Below are 17,231 nucleotides of genomic sequence, written 5' to 3'. Positions count from 1 at the left end.
GAGTGAGAGGAAATGCCATTAAGTTGGCATTTGCTTGTTGCTTTACCCTGTGCCTTTTATTTTTGTGGAGGATATTTATAATCACTTGAAATTTGAATGGATAATTGCATATCACAGCTTTTAAATTATAAAATAAATTCTTCACCTCTCTTACAGAGAAAATTATTGATTTACTTATGAAAGATATGCTGATATATGGCCTCCACCAGGCATGAATAGCTTTATCATAGTTATGGTATGAATGAAAAGTAAGTAAAACTTTGTAATAAAAAATAAGTTTTGAGCGCAACATTCCTGTGTGAACCAGATGGATTTGATATCCAATACTTGTAAGCCTGAAATAGGTAAAATGGAAGGTTTTTCTTTTCAAATAAAATGAGTAAGCCTTGAATGAGATTTTATTACAAAGTTTTATTTGCGATCAATTTGTATTGCCTCTAGAATTTATTCCTGAAGAAAACACACAGTGAAAATTTGTAATGATAGTCATCTGTACACATTGTAATAACAATAAATAATCCAAAACAGCCTTTGAACCATCCTTGCGCTGCTTTATTTTGAGTTGAAATTGGAAACGTTTTCTACTCACTGACGGAATGTGGTACCCATGCCTGTGATTGGCCATATTCCATGCCAAGTATAGTGGCATTTCTTTTCCTCGTTTTTTATAACCATTCCCAATTTCATTTATTTAAAAACGGAAAAAGTATATTTTTGATCGATTGGCTCAAAGCGCAGAATTCTCATTATCTTGAAAAAAAATACTGTTCTGAAGAAATTAAGCATGGATGGCCAATTTTGCTGCTGTTTTTGTGTTTTCTCTCTAGCTGGTTACTCCATACTTAAAATACGTGAAATTTAAATATAACATATATACAATGAATAAATAAGTGAAAACGGAATATTAGAAAAGTTCCAGCTTGAGTTGAAATTACAATTGTATAAAATAATATTTATTCTCCATAACAAAGGTAAAAGTAATCTTTATATAAGTATAATTAAGTAATCTTGCGCTTAAAATTAATGTATAATAATATTAATAATAGTATAATTTACCAATCAGAAAAAAAGCAAGCAAAACTAAAAAAAATATCAGAAAATAATACTATCGTTTACTTGATTGCATTGCCTTCATTTTTCTTTGATTCTCCTCCATAATTTAGTGGTAACCAAATTTGGACAAACACATATACACTTTGGAATTCAATAATTTAACATGCAAATTTGTTTGCATCAGATTGTATTGAGGATATTTTTATGCACTCTATGTACGGAATATCACTAAGATTTATTAACTCAATCTCGCACTGCTATACACTTTCTCCACAGTCCCAGTCTCTCCATTTGTCCGGATCCACGCGTCAACTGAGGGTTTTGAGGAGGGGAAGGGGTTTCTTTTGAAGCTGCCGTAGCGGTAGGGGTGAGTGAAAGGTAAGTACCATCTCCGATCCTTCTCTCCTCGGACTTCTTTTTTTTGCAGGCACATCAAAGGGTAGGGAGTGACAGTGAAGGCTTTTCCGTGGGCCGAGTTGTCTTTGGTTCCTTGGATGTTGTCAAAGTATCCACGTGGGTGCTTAAGGGCGCGAAAGATGAGGACCTCTGAATTTTGGAGATATTCCCTCCCCACTGTTTAATATTTTCGTCTTCATTTTGGATATTTTTTTAATCTGCAACTCAGAGAACGCCCATTAATTTGGCCCATGCATTCGTACATGTTCCGTTCCGCTCCACACAAAAAATTCACGCTAACAGACAATAACTCTTGCGGGTTATTGTACCGTGAAACCAGGCCTTAACAGTCGGCAACTTTGTGTCATCTATTGACGAATGTTTTTGTATGTGTATGCGAGGCTGATTTCTCGCTGTTCCACCGTTTTAAATCTTATTAGAAGTGCTGAAGTCTCACTAGTCATATCCCCAACTTTTAAATTGTGTTATAACTATAGGCAGTGCTGTCTCATCTAGCGAGGAATGTTTTGGCATCGCCTACTGGATGGTATCTGCAAATCCATAGCCTACATCCGTGACATCGTCGTCCCCCTGTGTGAATTTCAGTGGTCCGCGTGGCTAGTAGTATTTGATAGTCATCGCAGGTTGTTGACCGGACCCCACGCGACGGCGCTGGCATCTGATGGGGTTGAGTGTGGGGGTGGAGTCTGCTAGTCTCAGTCGCCATCTTAGCGGGGGGTGGAAGCTGATCTCCTGCCTGATCTCTCTATAGCCAGTTTGTGTTCTCAGGGTCAAAGGGCAAGGGCGCGAATACTGTCGCCCTTTTATCTCTTCTTTTTTGTTTTTTCGCGAGTGGATCAAATCGACCTCCTCGGCCGGTCACAAAAACCTTCACTTTTCCTTTCCCCTTCTTCTGCTGCCCCAGGCACGTAGCCAGAAATTTGTCTCGGTGGCAGGGGGTCAAGTCTAGTGTAATTTGCTTAAATCAGCCTTCCTCTTTGGGTGCTGAGAGTTAACAAGTCCAATTGATGTTGTTACGAAGGATTCAGGGGTTATCGGTTGAACGTCCATTATTCGGATCTTTCCCGAAACTGTTGCCCCATAAAATAGGACCAATTTGGGAAGGAAGTGAATAGTTTAAGTTCATTCCTATAGATGCGTAGGACTCTTCTCCGTGCGCGTCATCAAATTTAAATTAATTACACATTTTTTCGAAATGCATGTGCGTAAATGTGGTGATTAATTAAAAAAAAACTGTGGGAATTAACGTTTTCTTCACTCTGTTTAAAGTTAAATCGTGCTCAATATTTTGAAAAACTCAGTATAATTTTAATACATCCTGAAGTCTCTATTAAGTCACCGCCCATGATGAGTGTTCTCGAATTTTTGTTTTATTTCACCTCAGAGATCTGGATAGGGTGATTCTTGTGATGAGAAATAATTTATTTTGTTAGGGTTTTGAAGACGACCGTTCCGTTTCGGGTGTTTCGAGTAAGGGGTGTGGCTTTGAGGGTTTGTATTTGGGATAGGGTGTTGGAGTTAACATTCTCTTCGGAGTCTGGAGAGGGAATATCAACGTGCGATCCGGTGCGGTTCACTGCTTCCTCCCAGTCGCTGCAAGCCTAAACTCGGACCCAAGGGGTTGGGTAGCGGTAATTTCTTTTCCGTCCCATGTTGCAGATCTTGAAGTGGCAGAGTGACATATCTGTCGAGGAACAAGAAAATCTATATCAGTAATTAGAAAAATGTCATATTTTAGGGAATTTTAAAAACGGGTACATCCTCACTCATAACTTATTTTGATTTAGTGAGAATAATCATCATCCTTAAGTGTGTAACCAGCAAACAACAACTTAATTGTTTTAGAAATTAGCAACAACCAAAGTAACCCGATTTTAGTTAGCTAATGCTGCCATTGGATTCCGCAAAAAACTGATTCTTAATAATCAAAATGATTTCAGTATATTTTTACGAGAAGTATAGTATCGCAATACATTTCTATTCCCTTTGATTGTGAGAAAGCATCTATAATTTTATTTAGAAACAATTAAAGTCTTTCCATTCATTTGTATCGGTACACAGTAGAAAGAGAGTGGTGTCGGGCTACTTACAGGCGGACGACACCCTCTTGGGTTTGTTCTCTTCCTCGGCGACGTCGTCGGCCTCGGACGCGTCTTCGCCGGCGGCGCCCGGCAAGAGCGCCGCGTCGGCCATTTGGTGCCCGGGGTGCATCCTGAGGTTGGCCGCGGCGCTGTGCAGCAGCGGTGGTGGTATGGCCATCCGCGCGTCGCCCGTCGCCCCCGCCTCCGCCATGTATTGCTTGATCAGTTGATACAGCAATGCCAGCCTCTGTTCTCTCTCTTGCTGCTCCCGCGATATGGAAGAAATAAAATATATGCAACGTGTAAGTACGGGCGAACCTGGAATTATAATCATTCAATCGATAACGGTCTGATTCAAGTAATTATGGAAGCCGATTTCGGACACTACCAGTTGAGTACGATAGATTTCAGGCCAAATGAAGAGAGAGAACTCGGAGAGAAGTCCGAATAGCCTTTTTTTTTTTAAACTATATTCGCCGGGAAATCAATAGATCTCACTTCGAATGATTTCAGGCTTTTCCCTTAAGTAAATTATTCCCGGGTTATACGTCTCAGCTAAATCCAGAGGATTATGGTAAAGTATTCCTGCACAACTGTGGTCTTAAAGGACATGTACCTGGTGTAAAACCCGAGGATATTTTCCCATCCTATAGGGTTATTATTTGTTTTAGTTAGTAACCGCACTTCCCTATTTCGGCGGGACAGTCCCAATATTTGTGCATGATAAAGGGTGGAGGTTATTGAAACACCAAGGAAATAACCATTCATCCGTCATATGATTTCTGGCGCTGATATCTCGTCATTGCTTTTGCTGTGTAGTTAGGGTAATTGTTCGATTATTCTTACATTACAAATAACTTAAATTCTATTTGTTAATTATGGGCCGATAAAATTACTTTTTCGAAATCGAATTTCCATCGTGCGGGAATCTGCAGAAGGATATTGTATTTCATAATCGCGAGATCGAATAACATTGACCACTAACGCTTGAACCCCAGCGTTAAAAAGTTTTGAAAATGCAGGCAGAATTCGGAAACAAAAGCCTGCGGAGATGAATTTATTTTAACAATGGCCATTTCAGTGACAATAAATGATGAGTTAAACTTTCAACGTGAGGATAGTCGTCATTATGCTGACTGCCATGGCTGATTATTTCGAAGAAAAAATTAGGGATGTTGATATGGGCTTGTCGTCACATCTAGCATGTATCATAGATAGAGAAAAAGTATGTTATCATGCGTTCTCGTTCTTCTTGTATAACCCTTACTTTGTTAGAGCCGTTCTCTTCCCCTTTGTTACCTCATTGCTGCTCATTTCAGTATTTTAGTTTAATTCTAAGTCATTTATCTTCCTTCCGGTAATCTTAATTATTCTAACGTTAAGGAAAATAAAAACTTTGCTATTTACAATTAAGCTTTTACTGTCTAAGACTAGTCTGTATTGTCTTCCTAATACTAGTGTAATTTGTTTTATTAGTATGGATTTATTGTACTAGTATGGAGGATGATGCAGTTTATCGAAACTAGCCGGAAACAAAAGTTTAATTTGTAGAAAGCGAAGTTTTTAAATTCCTTCCTTATAATGAAATTCTACAGTATAATGGCCTCAACCAGTTAGCGTATGTAATCTAACGTTTATGATTACTCTAAAAATCTCTATCTACATTTGTCGCGAAACTCATGCATATGTCCTCATTGATGCATAAGGAAGATGAGTGAAAATTGTAGGTACACACATTATTTGCGACATTTATTCTGAGATGAAAATCAAATATAGATTTTTCAATAACAATTAGTAAACTCCTAATTTCTCATTTCTGAAGTTCTCTGTCATTCGTACGATTGCTGCTCCTAAGGTTTTCTTCGTAAAGAAATTGATGTTATTGTAAGTCTGCTTAAGAAAGATTCTGTAAGGTTGGACGCTGACATCACAATGCTCATGCTGGATAAATGACCCTTAAATTTCACAGCATGGACAAATTCTCTTCATTTTTCGGTGGCTCTTTTCACTTTATGCGGAAGACTAAGTTCAAATAGTGTTGTAACTGCTGGTTTTCGCGTGTCGTTTTCCCAACCCGTGCGGCTTAATTTATTGTATACAGGGTGGCCACTTCTTGAAAACGAGGTTAGTCAGGGAAGTCTAGGAATTTCATTGTGCATGGAATCCTTGAGAAAATGGCAAAAGAATCTGGAAAGGTGATCAGTCCAGGGATCATTTCTCCGTGTTCTCTTACGCACGTGTGTGTGTCTTTGATATTTGGGCATCCCTAGTTCAAGATGTCGCCCAAGAGATTTTTTTTCGTGCTTGTAATAATTCATTTTTACGCCTTTATTTCTCCCAAATCGATTTTCGTGTAAAATTCATCCGCCAATAATTACATTTTTATCTCTTGTATGGTAAAACTGAAAAGTTGGAAAGTATATGAATTTCTGTTTGAAAAATCATTGGCTACCCGGCATATATATTTTAGTGTGAATTCTAGGCGTTGGTCTCTAATTTTATAAAATTAAATTGAAGTATACGTAAGTTTAAAAAATTCACGAACTCATTTTTTACTGTGTGGTATTCCATTATAAGGTTTCTTGGTTACTTAACTTTTACTTATACCGCTTCTTTTTTGCATAAAGCGACCCGGGTTTCGATGAAAAATGAATGAATGTCCTTAAATGAATCCAGAAACCTTAACATAGTTACAGCTCCTCGGTAAAAGTTACAAGACTTTGATGAAACTTTGGTCACATATTCTTTGAAAGACGCACTTTAAATGATCCAAAGAAAAAGGGAATCCCAAATGATGTTTTCGAATTATCTGACGGTATAATTAGGATAATTTAACTCGGGCTCATGTGGAGAAATATGGTTTTTTCGAGGTAGCGAAGTTGTTTGTAACAAGATGTTGTTGAGACGGCACTCATTAAAAGAAAAATTTATTGAAGAATCTAAATATGTACGGGAAAATACAATTTCATGATTAAATAAGAAAAATATTTGCGAAAAATTGCCCCTGAAACTGGTAAGGCGGCTGGGAATCTCAAATGCCAACATCGAAAACCACGGTTCCGACTTCGCCGAATTTCGCAAATATATTTATTTTTTTGGCTTTCACATACGTACTACATATCCTTTGTTTATGAATAAATATAATAATTTAGGATTTATCCCTTAGATTGTCAATATTTAGTCAAAAGCGTCGTCAATAGTTCAGTGCGCAAAGATTAGAAGCAGTGTTGAAACTAGTCAAGTGGACAACTTTAAATACCTTTTAAAAATCATTTTTGACGTTTTCATCGTGCTGAGGTACAAAATTGCACTCACACGTCATTCCTGATCATGTTTTCTTTATTTGAAGTTTTTTTTGCGACTATTTTGCATAAATAATAGGTAGCCCGAGTACATCACTTGACTGAGCCGATGCCGCACTAACTACCTTAACTGTCTGGTGTTTGCTAGGCTGAGATTTTCTTGTATTTGAACCGCTTCCGGTTAAGAATCCTTAAGGGCAGGGAGTGCATTCGAAAAAAAAGAAGCGTGTCGCTGGAGAGATAACCAGATAGAACAGGAGTGATCGGCGTTGATCCAATTTAAGTGAAGTCATCGACATCCTTGAAAAGTGCGCGATTTGGCTTTCTCTCTCTGTCTCTCTCGCTTGCCCCCTGGCGGTTGCTAAGCGAGTTCAAAGCGTTGTTGATCTTCCACGCTGCTTGCCGTCTTGCTTTGTCGCATCATCAACTTCATCTCGCTCATATCTGCCGTTTTCTTTCTCGCCCGAGCGAAAACACACGTAGCTGCCGGCAGATTAAATCCCTCGCATGTGACCGTTTCGTCATCCGTTGATGTCACTTTTGCCGTTCAAAATACGAGTCTTTCCTCATCAGTATTTTTAGAGCGAATCGTATAATCTCGAAAATTCTAAATTATTGTCTCATCTTATGGTCATGTGATTTGGCTCGTCACTTTTCGGAGAATCTCAAATCAGTGTTGAAAAATAGCCGCTTCTTACATTGAAATGTTATAGTGCAGTTACATTTTATCCATGGATATTAGTCTCTATTTTATGTGCTCGTTGCATTATTAAGTTCGATTGAAAACCAGGTGTATGTAATTTCCCAGGAGGTCGAACCCTTAGCCGGTTGTAGGTATTGCAGTAGACAATCAGAACTTCTGGGTGACTCCTAGTTGCTTTTAAGACTCCTTAGCATCGAATTTTATGATTTTTGGTTGTAAAATTATATCTTTTTTGTTGTGAAATCTATTACGTACCAGTTGCCACTCTACGTATAAACGCTTGTTGTTACCCGTGCAGAAAATGGGTTTTGAGCTATCGGAGAAGGAATGATGGAAATAGTTTTCAAGTACAGAAACCCTTTGTGTGGAGTTTTCTTTATTCAAATGAAATATGAATATGGGTGGTGTTTGCTTCACAAAAAAATACCTACGTTGCAAACTTGGTTTAATAAGTTTCTTTTGATCTCAAAAACACTAAGTACCTGCAATTCACCGCTTACCGTGTGATTTAAGGTACAGTAATAAAATACCCGGAATAAGTTGTGTACCAGGATGGGTATTACAACTATGCTTTTTTCCTAATCGGTAAATATCTTCTGTCCGCCAATTTGCCTTAAAATTTCGAAATTCTTAGCGAAAAACGTTTTAAAAAAGTTAATAATTTAAATTTGGTTTGAGCGAGACCTCAATTTTTGCATTGGGTGTAACTTTGGACTTAAATTGATAATTTTGACAAAATACATCAGCCATATGGCTTTTAATTATAAAGAAAATGACCTTCAATCGTGTTCCCAAAAACAACTTTTGTGGGTTGGGCAACTCTCAACACGACACCTCATTTTACTCTCTGCATGTGATAAATCACACGAAATAGGTATGTTTTCAGTCAAAAACGTGAAAATCATGTCTGAAAATGTCAAAGATAGTCATAAAGGTGGGAGCATGCTCTTTTGTGCCATCATCAGCTGTATTCACTTCATTTCTGTGTAAAGGCCGTTTTACACGGTACACGGAATTGCGCAGGTTAGAGCTACATTAATTTCTAAAATGGCGTGGAATTGCGCGAATGCATGAACGAAATTAGAACAGGGGCTACTTTGCCGTCTCGCATCCACGCATTCTCGCATGTGTTCTAGCAATTCACCGCTTTACACGACGCAATTTTGATTGCGCCTTCACACGTCCGTCAGACTGCGCAATTCCGTGTACCGTGTAAAACGGCCTTAAGAAGATATCACTGAAGTTTCTATCCAAGTTTGTGTTATTAGGAAGAGAGAGTCTATTCCAGCAGCTACGTAAACCAGAGTAACTAAACTCATTTCATGCTGCATGATGAACACAATAGGGCAAAGAAAATCCTGAAGAGTAAAACGGCAGTTCAGCAAACAAAGGATGACTTTTTGAAGTCATTAACTGAGGAGGCTACAAACTATTTGATATATCCATCTGCAAATGTGCCAACTTTCCCAAATATGTCTGTCCCAAGGAAAACAGGTTCCTATTATAGACCACTCGTTTCTTTTGGATCAGAGAAGTCCAAGGGTTGGCGGAATTGGAACTATTGACATCCCTGCATCAAAAAGAATGCAAGAAAGGGCTCCGCCAAGTTAAGTTGTTGTGAACGGGGCATAAGCAGGGCATGTTTGGTACGTTTAATCCACACAATTTTCAAATACAAGCCCACCCCCGTAAACGACCGATTTTATTTAACTTGTAATTGAAGTTTCAATGAAGAATATACTATACCAAAATAATAAAAGCTCGATTTTTTTACACGATCCTATTTCCTCTGGGAGGTGCCGGAACGCGGAACGACCAAAATTACGCCCTGGGCTTAAGTTCACACTTCGAAATTTTATCACGTCTGAAGGTATATAAGAATTATTTTTAAAAAATAACCTTATCCCTTTTAACCTCTCACCTTTTTATTCAGTTCCCGTCCCCCATCACCACCCCCATAGTCAGATATGTTGGCACTGACCCATCAGTTGTTTGCCTGTTCACTTACCATTATTGACCTTTCTCCCTCCCCCCATATTCATAGCTTCCTAATCACCTACTCATCACCGTCCTTTAAGTGCCCCTTCTCCCCCCCCTTTCCCCCGTTCAATGGATGTGAGATCCTACATATAACTGTACGTACCGCTTAGTCTTCATATCTATTTCACCTCTTGATAATGGCCTGGAAAAGTTGAAACTGGTCCAGACTTTTAATAAAAATTGTGAGGAACGCAACAAAGTTTACTTTTAATCAACCATGTCTCGATTCCTTAAAGTAACCTCGCAAACCATTGATTTCACACTACTTGCCCACCACTCACCGGTTCAGCATTGGCCAGGTGCTCCCTAATCTCGGCGACGGCCACCTCGTCAAGGATGGGCAGGGAGGCGGCGGGGTCTTGGAACTGTGACGGGGACGCCAGGCCCCTCGGCATGGCCCTCACTCCTCCACCTACGCCCCACGACAACAGCAGGAGGAGGGTGGCCACGTTCATGCGATGACTCCTGAACGGGTGGCCAGGCCGCCTCGACACGCCAACACCGCTCCCCGCGCTCATACCTGTGGCCAAAGATAAAAGAGGATAAGAGGATTCGCGTAAAAGCTGTGCTGTGCGAATTTTGGGTATCCGTTGTAGCGCTTTGCGGTGCTGAAACGTGGACACTTAGGAAGGAGGATGAGAATGGGTATCTAAAACTGATCGGAATTCTTGTGAAAAATCAACCCTTGCAACAAGATTCGAAAACCAGAAAAACGCCTAAAAGCATGAATATGAAGACCAGGATGGCAATCAGAAGATTTAAACAAATTTATCTCGGTAGACAACATCTAGGACTAGTTTATGGGACAAAAGGGGTCAACCCCAATCCCCGCAAAAATGATGAAAATAAAGAAACACTTAGTAAAGTATTTTAATGAATCACTCGCGATGAATTCGTCGTGTTCTTCAGTGATACTGCATTATAATGTTGGCTGATTAAAATATCATTTCAAATGTAAAGTAATAGAATGAGATTTGGACACATAGGAAGGAAGAGGAGAGAAGACTGGAGGCGTTCGAGATGTGGGTGTGGAAAAGAATAGAGGGGTGAAGTATACGAAGAGGAGGAACGACGCAGTACTGGACCTTTGGCTTTGCTATTCCAGGATGAATTTTCACATCAATTATCTAATCCGGCGTACTGATCGAGTGAATTTTTCCAATCCTCCCGGCCACTTTAAGTGACGAATTTCTCGCTTAAAACGTGTGATACCATCTTGAAAATTGTATTGCTCATGCCTTGACCCTGGTCAACATAGGCCTGTATTTCAAAATTGAAAATTTGGCTTCACCATTTTCTTGGAGGCAATTTTTAATAGTACATTTTATATTAATTTTGGAGAAATAAGCAAATGCTGGCAATGTTTTACCCTGAATGTCAGAATATATAAAGATGATATCCTAAGTTTTAAGCGAGCGATTTATCGCCAGAAAAGACTAAATGCGATCGCTCTAGAGGAAGGTATAAATCCTCTCAAGGCGAAAATTTCGATTAGAGATTCATTGGCAGCTCCTTTTTCGCTTAGCATAATGGCTATTTACCGGCTAAATGCATAATCGTTGATCTCCGTCCCTCCTCTAATGAATGCTATTTCACCTTCCTCTGCATTCGGAATTCGTTGAGAGGGCTCTGCTTTGGAGAAAATCCCGTAGCTCCGCTCGGCTCATTCCGCCTTTTTGCCACCGAAGAATTATCACTTTTTCTGTCCCTCCTCGGTTACGTCTTGCCACGCCTACAGCTCCCTATACCAGTTTATGTCACTTGATGTTTATGCTAGCCCGCGTGAGAAAGTAATGATGTTGGGTTTGTTGGAAAGCGAGTGAGTGAGGGCGGAACCTTTGGATCGTAGATAAGTGTTGAGAAACAAATACTAGTGACGCTCGTGGATTATCTGAGGTTTGTGATGTGATGGACGGGAAGGTACAAGGATTCTGGTGGGAATGAGGTATTTTTCCTGGAGACGTGTGTCGTTTGGGAAAATGCTTCCGCGTATTCCGTCTTGGAGTTTGAGTGCGTAATAGTCGCCGACTTTCATCTTTAAGCAAGAGATAAGTTTCTTCCTCAGGGATTCCCTGCTGCATTTTTTTATATCGTCTTATATTCTAAGTACATAGCTGGTAGGAGTTCCCGATAGTTCAGGTCATTTCTTGCGAGGTTGGAAGGGTGTATAAATACCCAACGTCGGCACTAGCCTACCCATACGTTGCTCAAGTGATCTTGTTCAGTAATCGTGTGAAATATTTTGGTGATGCATCAAATTGTTTTGTCAAAATGACCCGATTATTATGATTCAGATGGCTGGAGCAATAAGGAATGGATATCTTAAGAGCGACACCGGGAACATCATATTAAAACCCCACAGTATTGCCAGGTCTATAGGCCGTTATACACGGCGAATGATTTCATTCGCATGATCATTCACCGTGTATAACGGAACAATTAGTCGCACATTCTCGTCCAACATTAATAGGGGGGTTTCCTTCATCAAAGAAAATGAAAGGCATTGATTGCGATTCGTTACCCACCATTAGTGTACTCATAACATACAAATTATTTGGTTTTAGAAATACCGGTTTAGACGAATGGTAATGGTCAATTTTATCCTCATTTGAAAAAGGCCAGGTTGGTGCCCATGCGATGCCACTCCACGTACCGTCACGGGGACCTAGTTTCTATACGAGTAGATAGGAGTTTTACATCGTCTGAGGTTACCAATACATGCATGAGGCACAGACTTCAAGGAAACATCTCTCAATAATCACCAATTAAAACTGCCTAAGGTCGGAAAGTTTCATTCGTTTGATAGGGTGTTAATAATCCTTATTTAAGCCAAGCGCTACCTGCTAGCAGGGTACTCTGCTACCTGTTAGCAGCCAGCATCGCAGCGGCGCACAATATTCTCGCCCCAAGGTCACCTCACTTGCGGCAGCGGGAACCAGAACGACGTCACACGGAGTTTACCCGGCATTCATACTTAGCCGTCACGTTTTCATGCGCTTGAAAATTTTCACTTTTCATTTAATCGCGAAAAATAGATATCGTCATTTAAAAATCTAAAAGCGTGAAATACGTACTCTGGGAGTAACAGTATTTCGATTTAGGCAATAAAAAAATAATAGGAAACCACCCTATTATTTAATGACCTTAAATAAAATGCCGAAAAGGCTGAATACCCAAGAAAAACCGTTTACATGGCAACTGCCAAAAGCATCCAAAGAAATGTTTTCGTCGCCCTACGGTATACAGACTATAAGGAGTTGCGATCCTATGTTTATTGGCAAAAATTTGTCTCCCCTGTTGAAGTATTGCCTATCATCATAGTAATATCATATTTGCATTCATACGTTGATCAAGGAAAATATGCGGTCTATCTCTTCCTTCATCGTATAAAACTTCCGTTTGCAATATTTTTTCAGTTATCAATGTTTATTTTCGCAGTATCCTGATAGAATAACTTAAACTTTGTATTTTTCGCATCAAATGTTTTTCTCAATGATCATGGAGTTGACGTCAGGGCACCAGCCTCGTTCTTTGAGATGTCTTGCCCCTCAATCAGAGATTACTTTATTGCGTTATCATTCGGTGAACCGTCCGAACCCAAGGAGTAAATATCTATAATAGTAAAAAAATGACTTATGCACATACGGCAAAGATTGAAATGGCATAATCCGAAATAACTGTAGGGGTGTGATGGGTCATATTGGTTGACAACCGTAGGATATCGGGTTGGTGTGGTCGTTAGAGTTTTGGCTTCCTACCCCATGGGATTGGGTTCTTAACTCGGCGGTGATGGAGATTTTTCAGAAGTCCTCGTATCCCTGCTTGGGTGCTGTGCGGAGGGCAATTCAAGTTCAGCACTCCGTCCGTCGGAGAGGACGTGAAGCTGTGGTCCCTCGGCGCCTCTTTTTATTAGCAGGCTAATGCCGACGCCAGGTTTCTTTCCACCCTTACTTCCTTATCTCTTCTCATGGTACAAATACCCCTTGGTGTCAGTTGCCTTTCCCATGTACTTATACCACGTTTAAACTCTAGAGTTGAAACATTTTCATGCTCGTCAACCAAATCGCGTATGCTCATTCGCAGTTTTCAATCCAATCTTTAAATTCTGAAACCATTGGAGCTCAGACTGTGAACTTGTCCTTGCATAGCGATAGAATGTTAAGATGATTTTTTTCCACTTTGATATCGCTCTTGAAGTTGGTGATGTCAGTCTTCCCCAAGGTCTCGGAATGGCATTTTCTGCCGACTGAGGCTTGGACTTGGGGCTTCCATTCCACATTCTTGAAAGATTCACTATCTTTAACTCTTGCCTCTCATCGAAAATACTTACGTTGGCCTGTGGAACTAATGGTGAAGGCCATCATGGCTTACCCTTATTCCATCTTGGCTATAGGGCATTCTCTCGTGGAGACGGTTGACTTAGTTTCACTGCTAATGAAAGCACCTAATTAGGCATGATTTTTATCTTTTTGAAGCTTTCTGATATCTCGTCAACTTAATACGGTATATCTTTTCTCCTAGAAACAAATACTCATTGTGCGTAGACGAGAAACATAGTGTTTTTCCTACCTTACAAAAATGCCCCTTAACATATATTCGTTTTTCAGTTCGCCAATAAATCACAGCTTATTGTATTTATAAAATGCTTGTACGTTAGAATTTTTAATGCTAAAATTTTAGCGTTTAAATATGATCATCATGGCCTTTTGTTGCACGGGACAATTCCGTTGCGCTATCTGCCTAGAGACAGATATAATTTATTTTCGTTTGTAAGTTGTGTGTAAGTTAAGGTATTTTTACAAAGACGAATTGCAGATTTGGAAGCTTATTGCTAATAGAGAAAATTAATTTAAGACTTTTCGAGGAAATTTACAATTTGTTTGCGTCCTATTAAGATACATTCAAGTTACTTATAAAGCTTTCCTTTCGTTAAAAGTATTCGGAATTGCTGAATTTTCTCAGTGCCCATTTGTTTCCATATTGACAGGAATTTTAAAATAAAGGTTTATATTTTTCCTAAATTTTTTTTCTGCTTGATCCATTACATTTCTATACCCTGTGGCGTGCATAAGGAAATCATTATATGCAAAGATGAGTTTGGCAAAAGGGTCGGTAGCTTTAATTGCAACACGAGCAATTTGGTCCTGGAAAACGTTTTGTATGGAGTTTTGGTCATATGACTCAATTATTGGATGAAACACTACTGTCGATTCCTCGCGATATCTCAACGGATTCTGTCTCATCCTTAAGCGTTAATCTTAGGCCCAAGTAGGGGTTTACGTGGAATTGGTAAGCATTGATGTAAGTACAATCACCTCTTTCCCTGTTCTCCAATCAAGTACTTTTAACATGTGATTAGTTTTTTTTCCTTGGTACGATTTCGCTTTTGTTTATTTGCGATGACTGAAGAAGAAACCTTCTGAATCAGTTATAGCCAGTAGAGTCGAATTTTTAATTTTCAGTTGATGTTATATTGCATTTCAGAAGAGCTTATTTAGGATATGTTTGTATTTGGATGATATATCGGCGGAAATAATGTTTCGTCAAATAAAATTAATCAAACAATGCAAATTCTTGATAGGGTTTCTGTAAATTTTCTGTGAAAGCGCTATTGTGTTACTAGAAAGAAATAATACTGATCCTATCACGTAGTATCATTATAAAGGCTTGCATCTATCTCTATAATTGTGAATATTTCATTGAAAATAAGTTTCATGTTGAGACATGCGCGTGTGTTTGGTCAGCAAAAAAGAAATAATTTCTCACGACAGTAATAATAAATATCCCTGAGCCCTTCTCCGTGTTGAATAGAGAAGGCTTCTCGATTGCCCCCGTAAATTTTACCTCCGACATTTCATCCCATATGCGTCATAAATATGTGGACGCGGCTTTTTCGTTTCTCTCGGTGCATGCGCTCTATTGAGGAGACGGCAAGGCTGAGCTTCCATCTCACGGAAAAATATGTACCTACCCTCTGTCCGCCTACACGTTCGGGTGTTCCTGTTAAAATGGAGGAAGCGGCTTAAAATAATTCCGCTTCTTCGTTTATTTACTTTTTTTCTGAAAGCTCAAAGGGGTCCGCGAAGGTTATCCCTGAGAAAGGTGAGTGGTGGTGAACGCCTGCTTGAACCCGTGGAACCTTTTTGTCGCTGTTCCTCGAATTCGTATTACGGGACATCGAGAGGTTCAAGAATGGCTCAGCTCAGCTTGTTCTAAGCGGTTTGGCGTGCTTTCGTGTTTGCTATGTGCTGAATCACTTCTCCGTTCAATTTTACGCCATACTTTGCGTCGTAGCTAAAAAGTCTAATTTTGACGTTTTTTAGACTGGATTTTAGGGTCGTCTCAGAGGAGACATTGTATTGACGAGCGTATTGTTTAGATTTTAGAGTTAATTTACATTTGAAAATGTTTGCATCATATTTTCTATGCCGCGTTTTCCTATTATTGTTCCGATGATTTTATTCCTCCAAAGTAACAGTTTCATGCTAGCAAATGGCAATAGGGTTTTTGTTCCTGCAGATTCCACAAATTTGTCTCTTTCCTAATACCGCCTAGGTAATATTCTTTCTTATTTTACTTGGAGGAGTTGAAATCTTTTAATTTATGGGTCATTGACGTATGAGTTATAATCTTTCCGTGCTTATTTTAATCTCTGTATATATTCATAATTTTGTCATTCCCTTGAATCACTTTTATATTGGTGGCTAACACTATCATTAATTTTCAGTATACATTTACGATCTTTTCGCTGTTTTAAATGCGTAAATTGCCTTTCCAAATTGCAGTGCCTTTTCATATAAACGGAAGTTAATGGTTGTAATAAGTGCGTGATATATTTTCGGACATGCTCGTTTGATTGCGTTCGGAAAAAAAAGTTATGCATTAGTCGATCGATTCGGCTTTCACTCGTTGAAAATTAATGATCAATGAAGATACATTCGAGTGCTCGAAAATGTATATATTGTATTCCGTATAATATGTGAAAAAGGTCTTTGGCGGTTTTTGTGATTGACTCCGTATGGAAAATGTGAACTTCATGACTGTGGCTTTGACGAAAATCTAGAAATTCCGTGCCCTTAAAGCCTTAGTAATTCCTTTTGTTTTAATATAGTCCCCCCAATTCATTTCTGATTGGAAAAGTTATCTTACATTATAAATACCTTCGCTATATTTTGCCATCGTTATGTGTCAAAGATTTTTTTGTTTCCGTTTGAGTGGACACGTTTGATCGTTTGATAACTATATGCTATATTTACGTTCTGCGTGTTCCACCTCCCACGCCAGGAAACGCATCGTCGATTTGCAAATATAAAGTTTCGTCCTGAAACAGAATTTTGCTTTCGAATTTCTAGCCTGGAGACCTTTTCCTCATAATTCGTGCGTGTAAGATTAAAGTAGACATGTTGACATTTGGTATTTTATCGAGATAAATAAATATATAATGTCCTGTGGAACCCTAATAGTAAAATTTTGTCCATAGATGACGATTTTAAATAGGCTTATTCGGGGAGAGAGGCCGCATACGGGATAGACTACGCACCCCTTTAGTGTCGTTGTTTCCTAACACATTGCGGGCAGATGTGCAATGCAGGGGAAAAGTAGATGCCGGGGAATAAGTGAGGATGTCCCGTTTGT

At 39.3% G+C, this 17,231-nt stretch overlaps 2 protein-coding genes across 4 annotated transcripts in view; one reads left to right on the top strand and one right to left on the bottom strand.

Annotated features, from left to right (window-relative positions):
- Window positions 1-391: 391 nt before the first annotated feature.
- Window positions 392-17,231, bottom strand: part of LOC124159107 — a 112,032-nt gene continuing 95,192 nt past the window's right edge. For 2 of the 3 annotated variants that reach the window (XM_046534657.1, XM_046534659.1), the window contains 3 exons: window positions 9,878-10,116; window positions 3,561-3,813; window positions 392-3,154 (listed from right to left, as the gene is read on the bottom strand). In XM_046534657.1, the coding sequence (XP_046390613.1) occupies window positions 3,072-3,154; window positions 3,561-3,813; window positions 9,878-10,116 (575 nt within the window). In that variant the 3' untranslated portion in view covers window positions 392-3,071. Of the gene's footprint in view, window positions 3,155-3,560; window positions 3,814-9,877; window positions 10,117-11,137; window positions 11,482-17,231 lie in introns of those variants that run through there. The other variant, XM_046534658.1, reaches the window with a different exon arrangement.
- The window catches only part of LOC124159105 (DNA ligase 3), a 203,857-nt gene continuing 187,974 nt past the window's right edge, over window positions 1,349-17,231 (top strand). Inside the window, exon 1 of the mRNA XM_046534655.1 lies at window positions 1,349-1,431. The gene's annotated coding sequence lies outside the window, so the exon portion shown is untranslated. The remainder of the gene's footprint in view (window positions 1,432-17,231) is intronic.

This window comes from Ischnura elegans, chromosome 5 (assembly GCF_921293095.1).
Source record: "Ischnura elegans chromosome 5, ioIscEleg1.1, whole genome shotgun sequence".
Lineage (NCBI taxonomy): Eukaryota > Metazoa > Arthropoda > Insecta > Odonata > Coenagrionidae > Ischnura > Ischnura elegans.
Note: the sequence above shows the minus strand (reverse complement) of the source record. Positions and strands in the feature narration are given on the sequence as shown.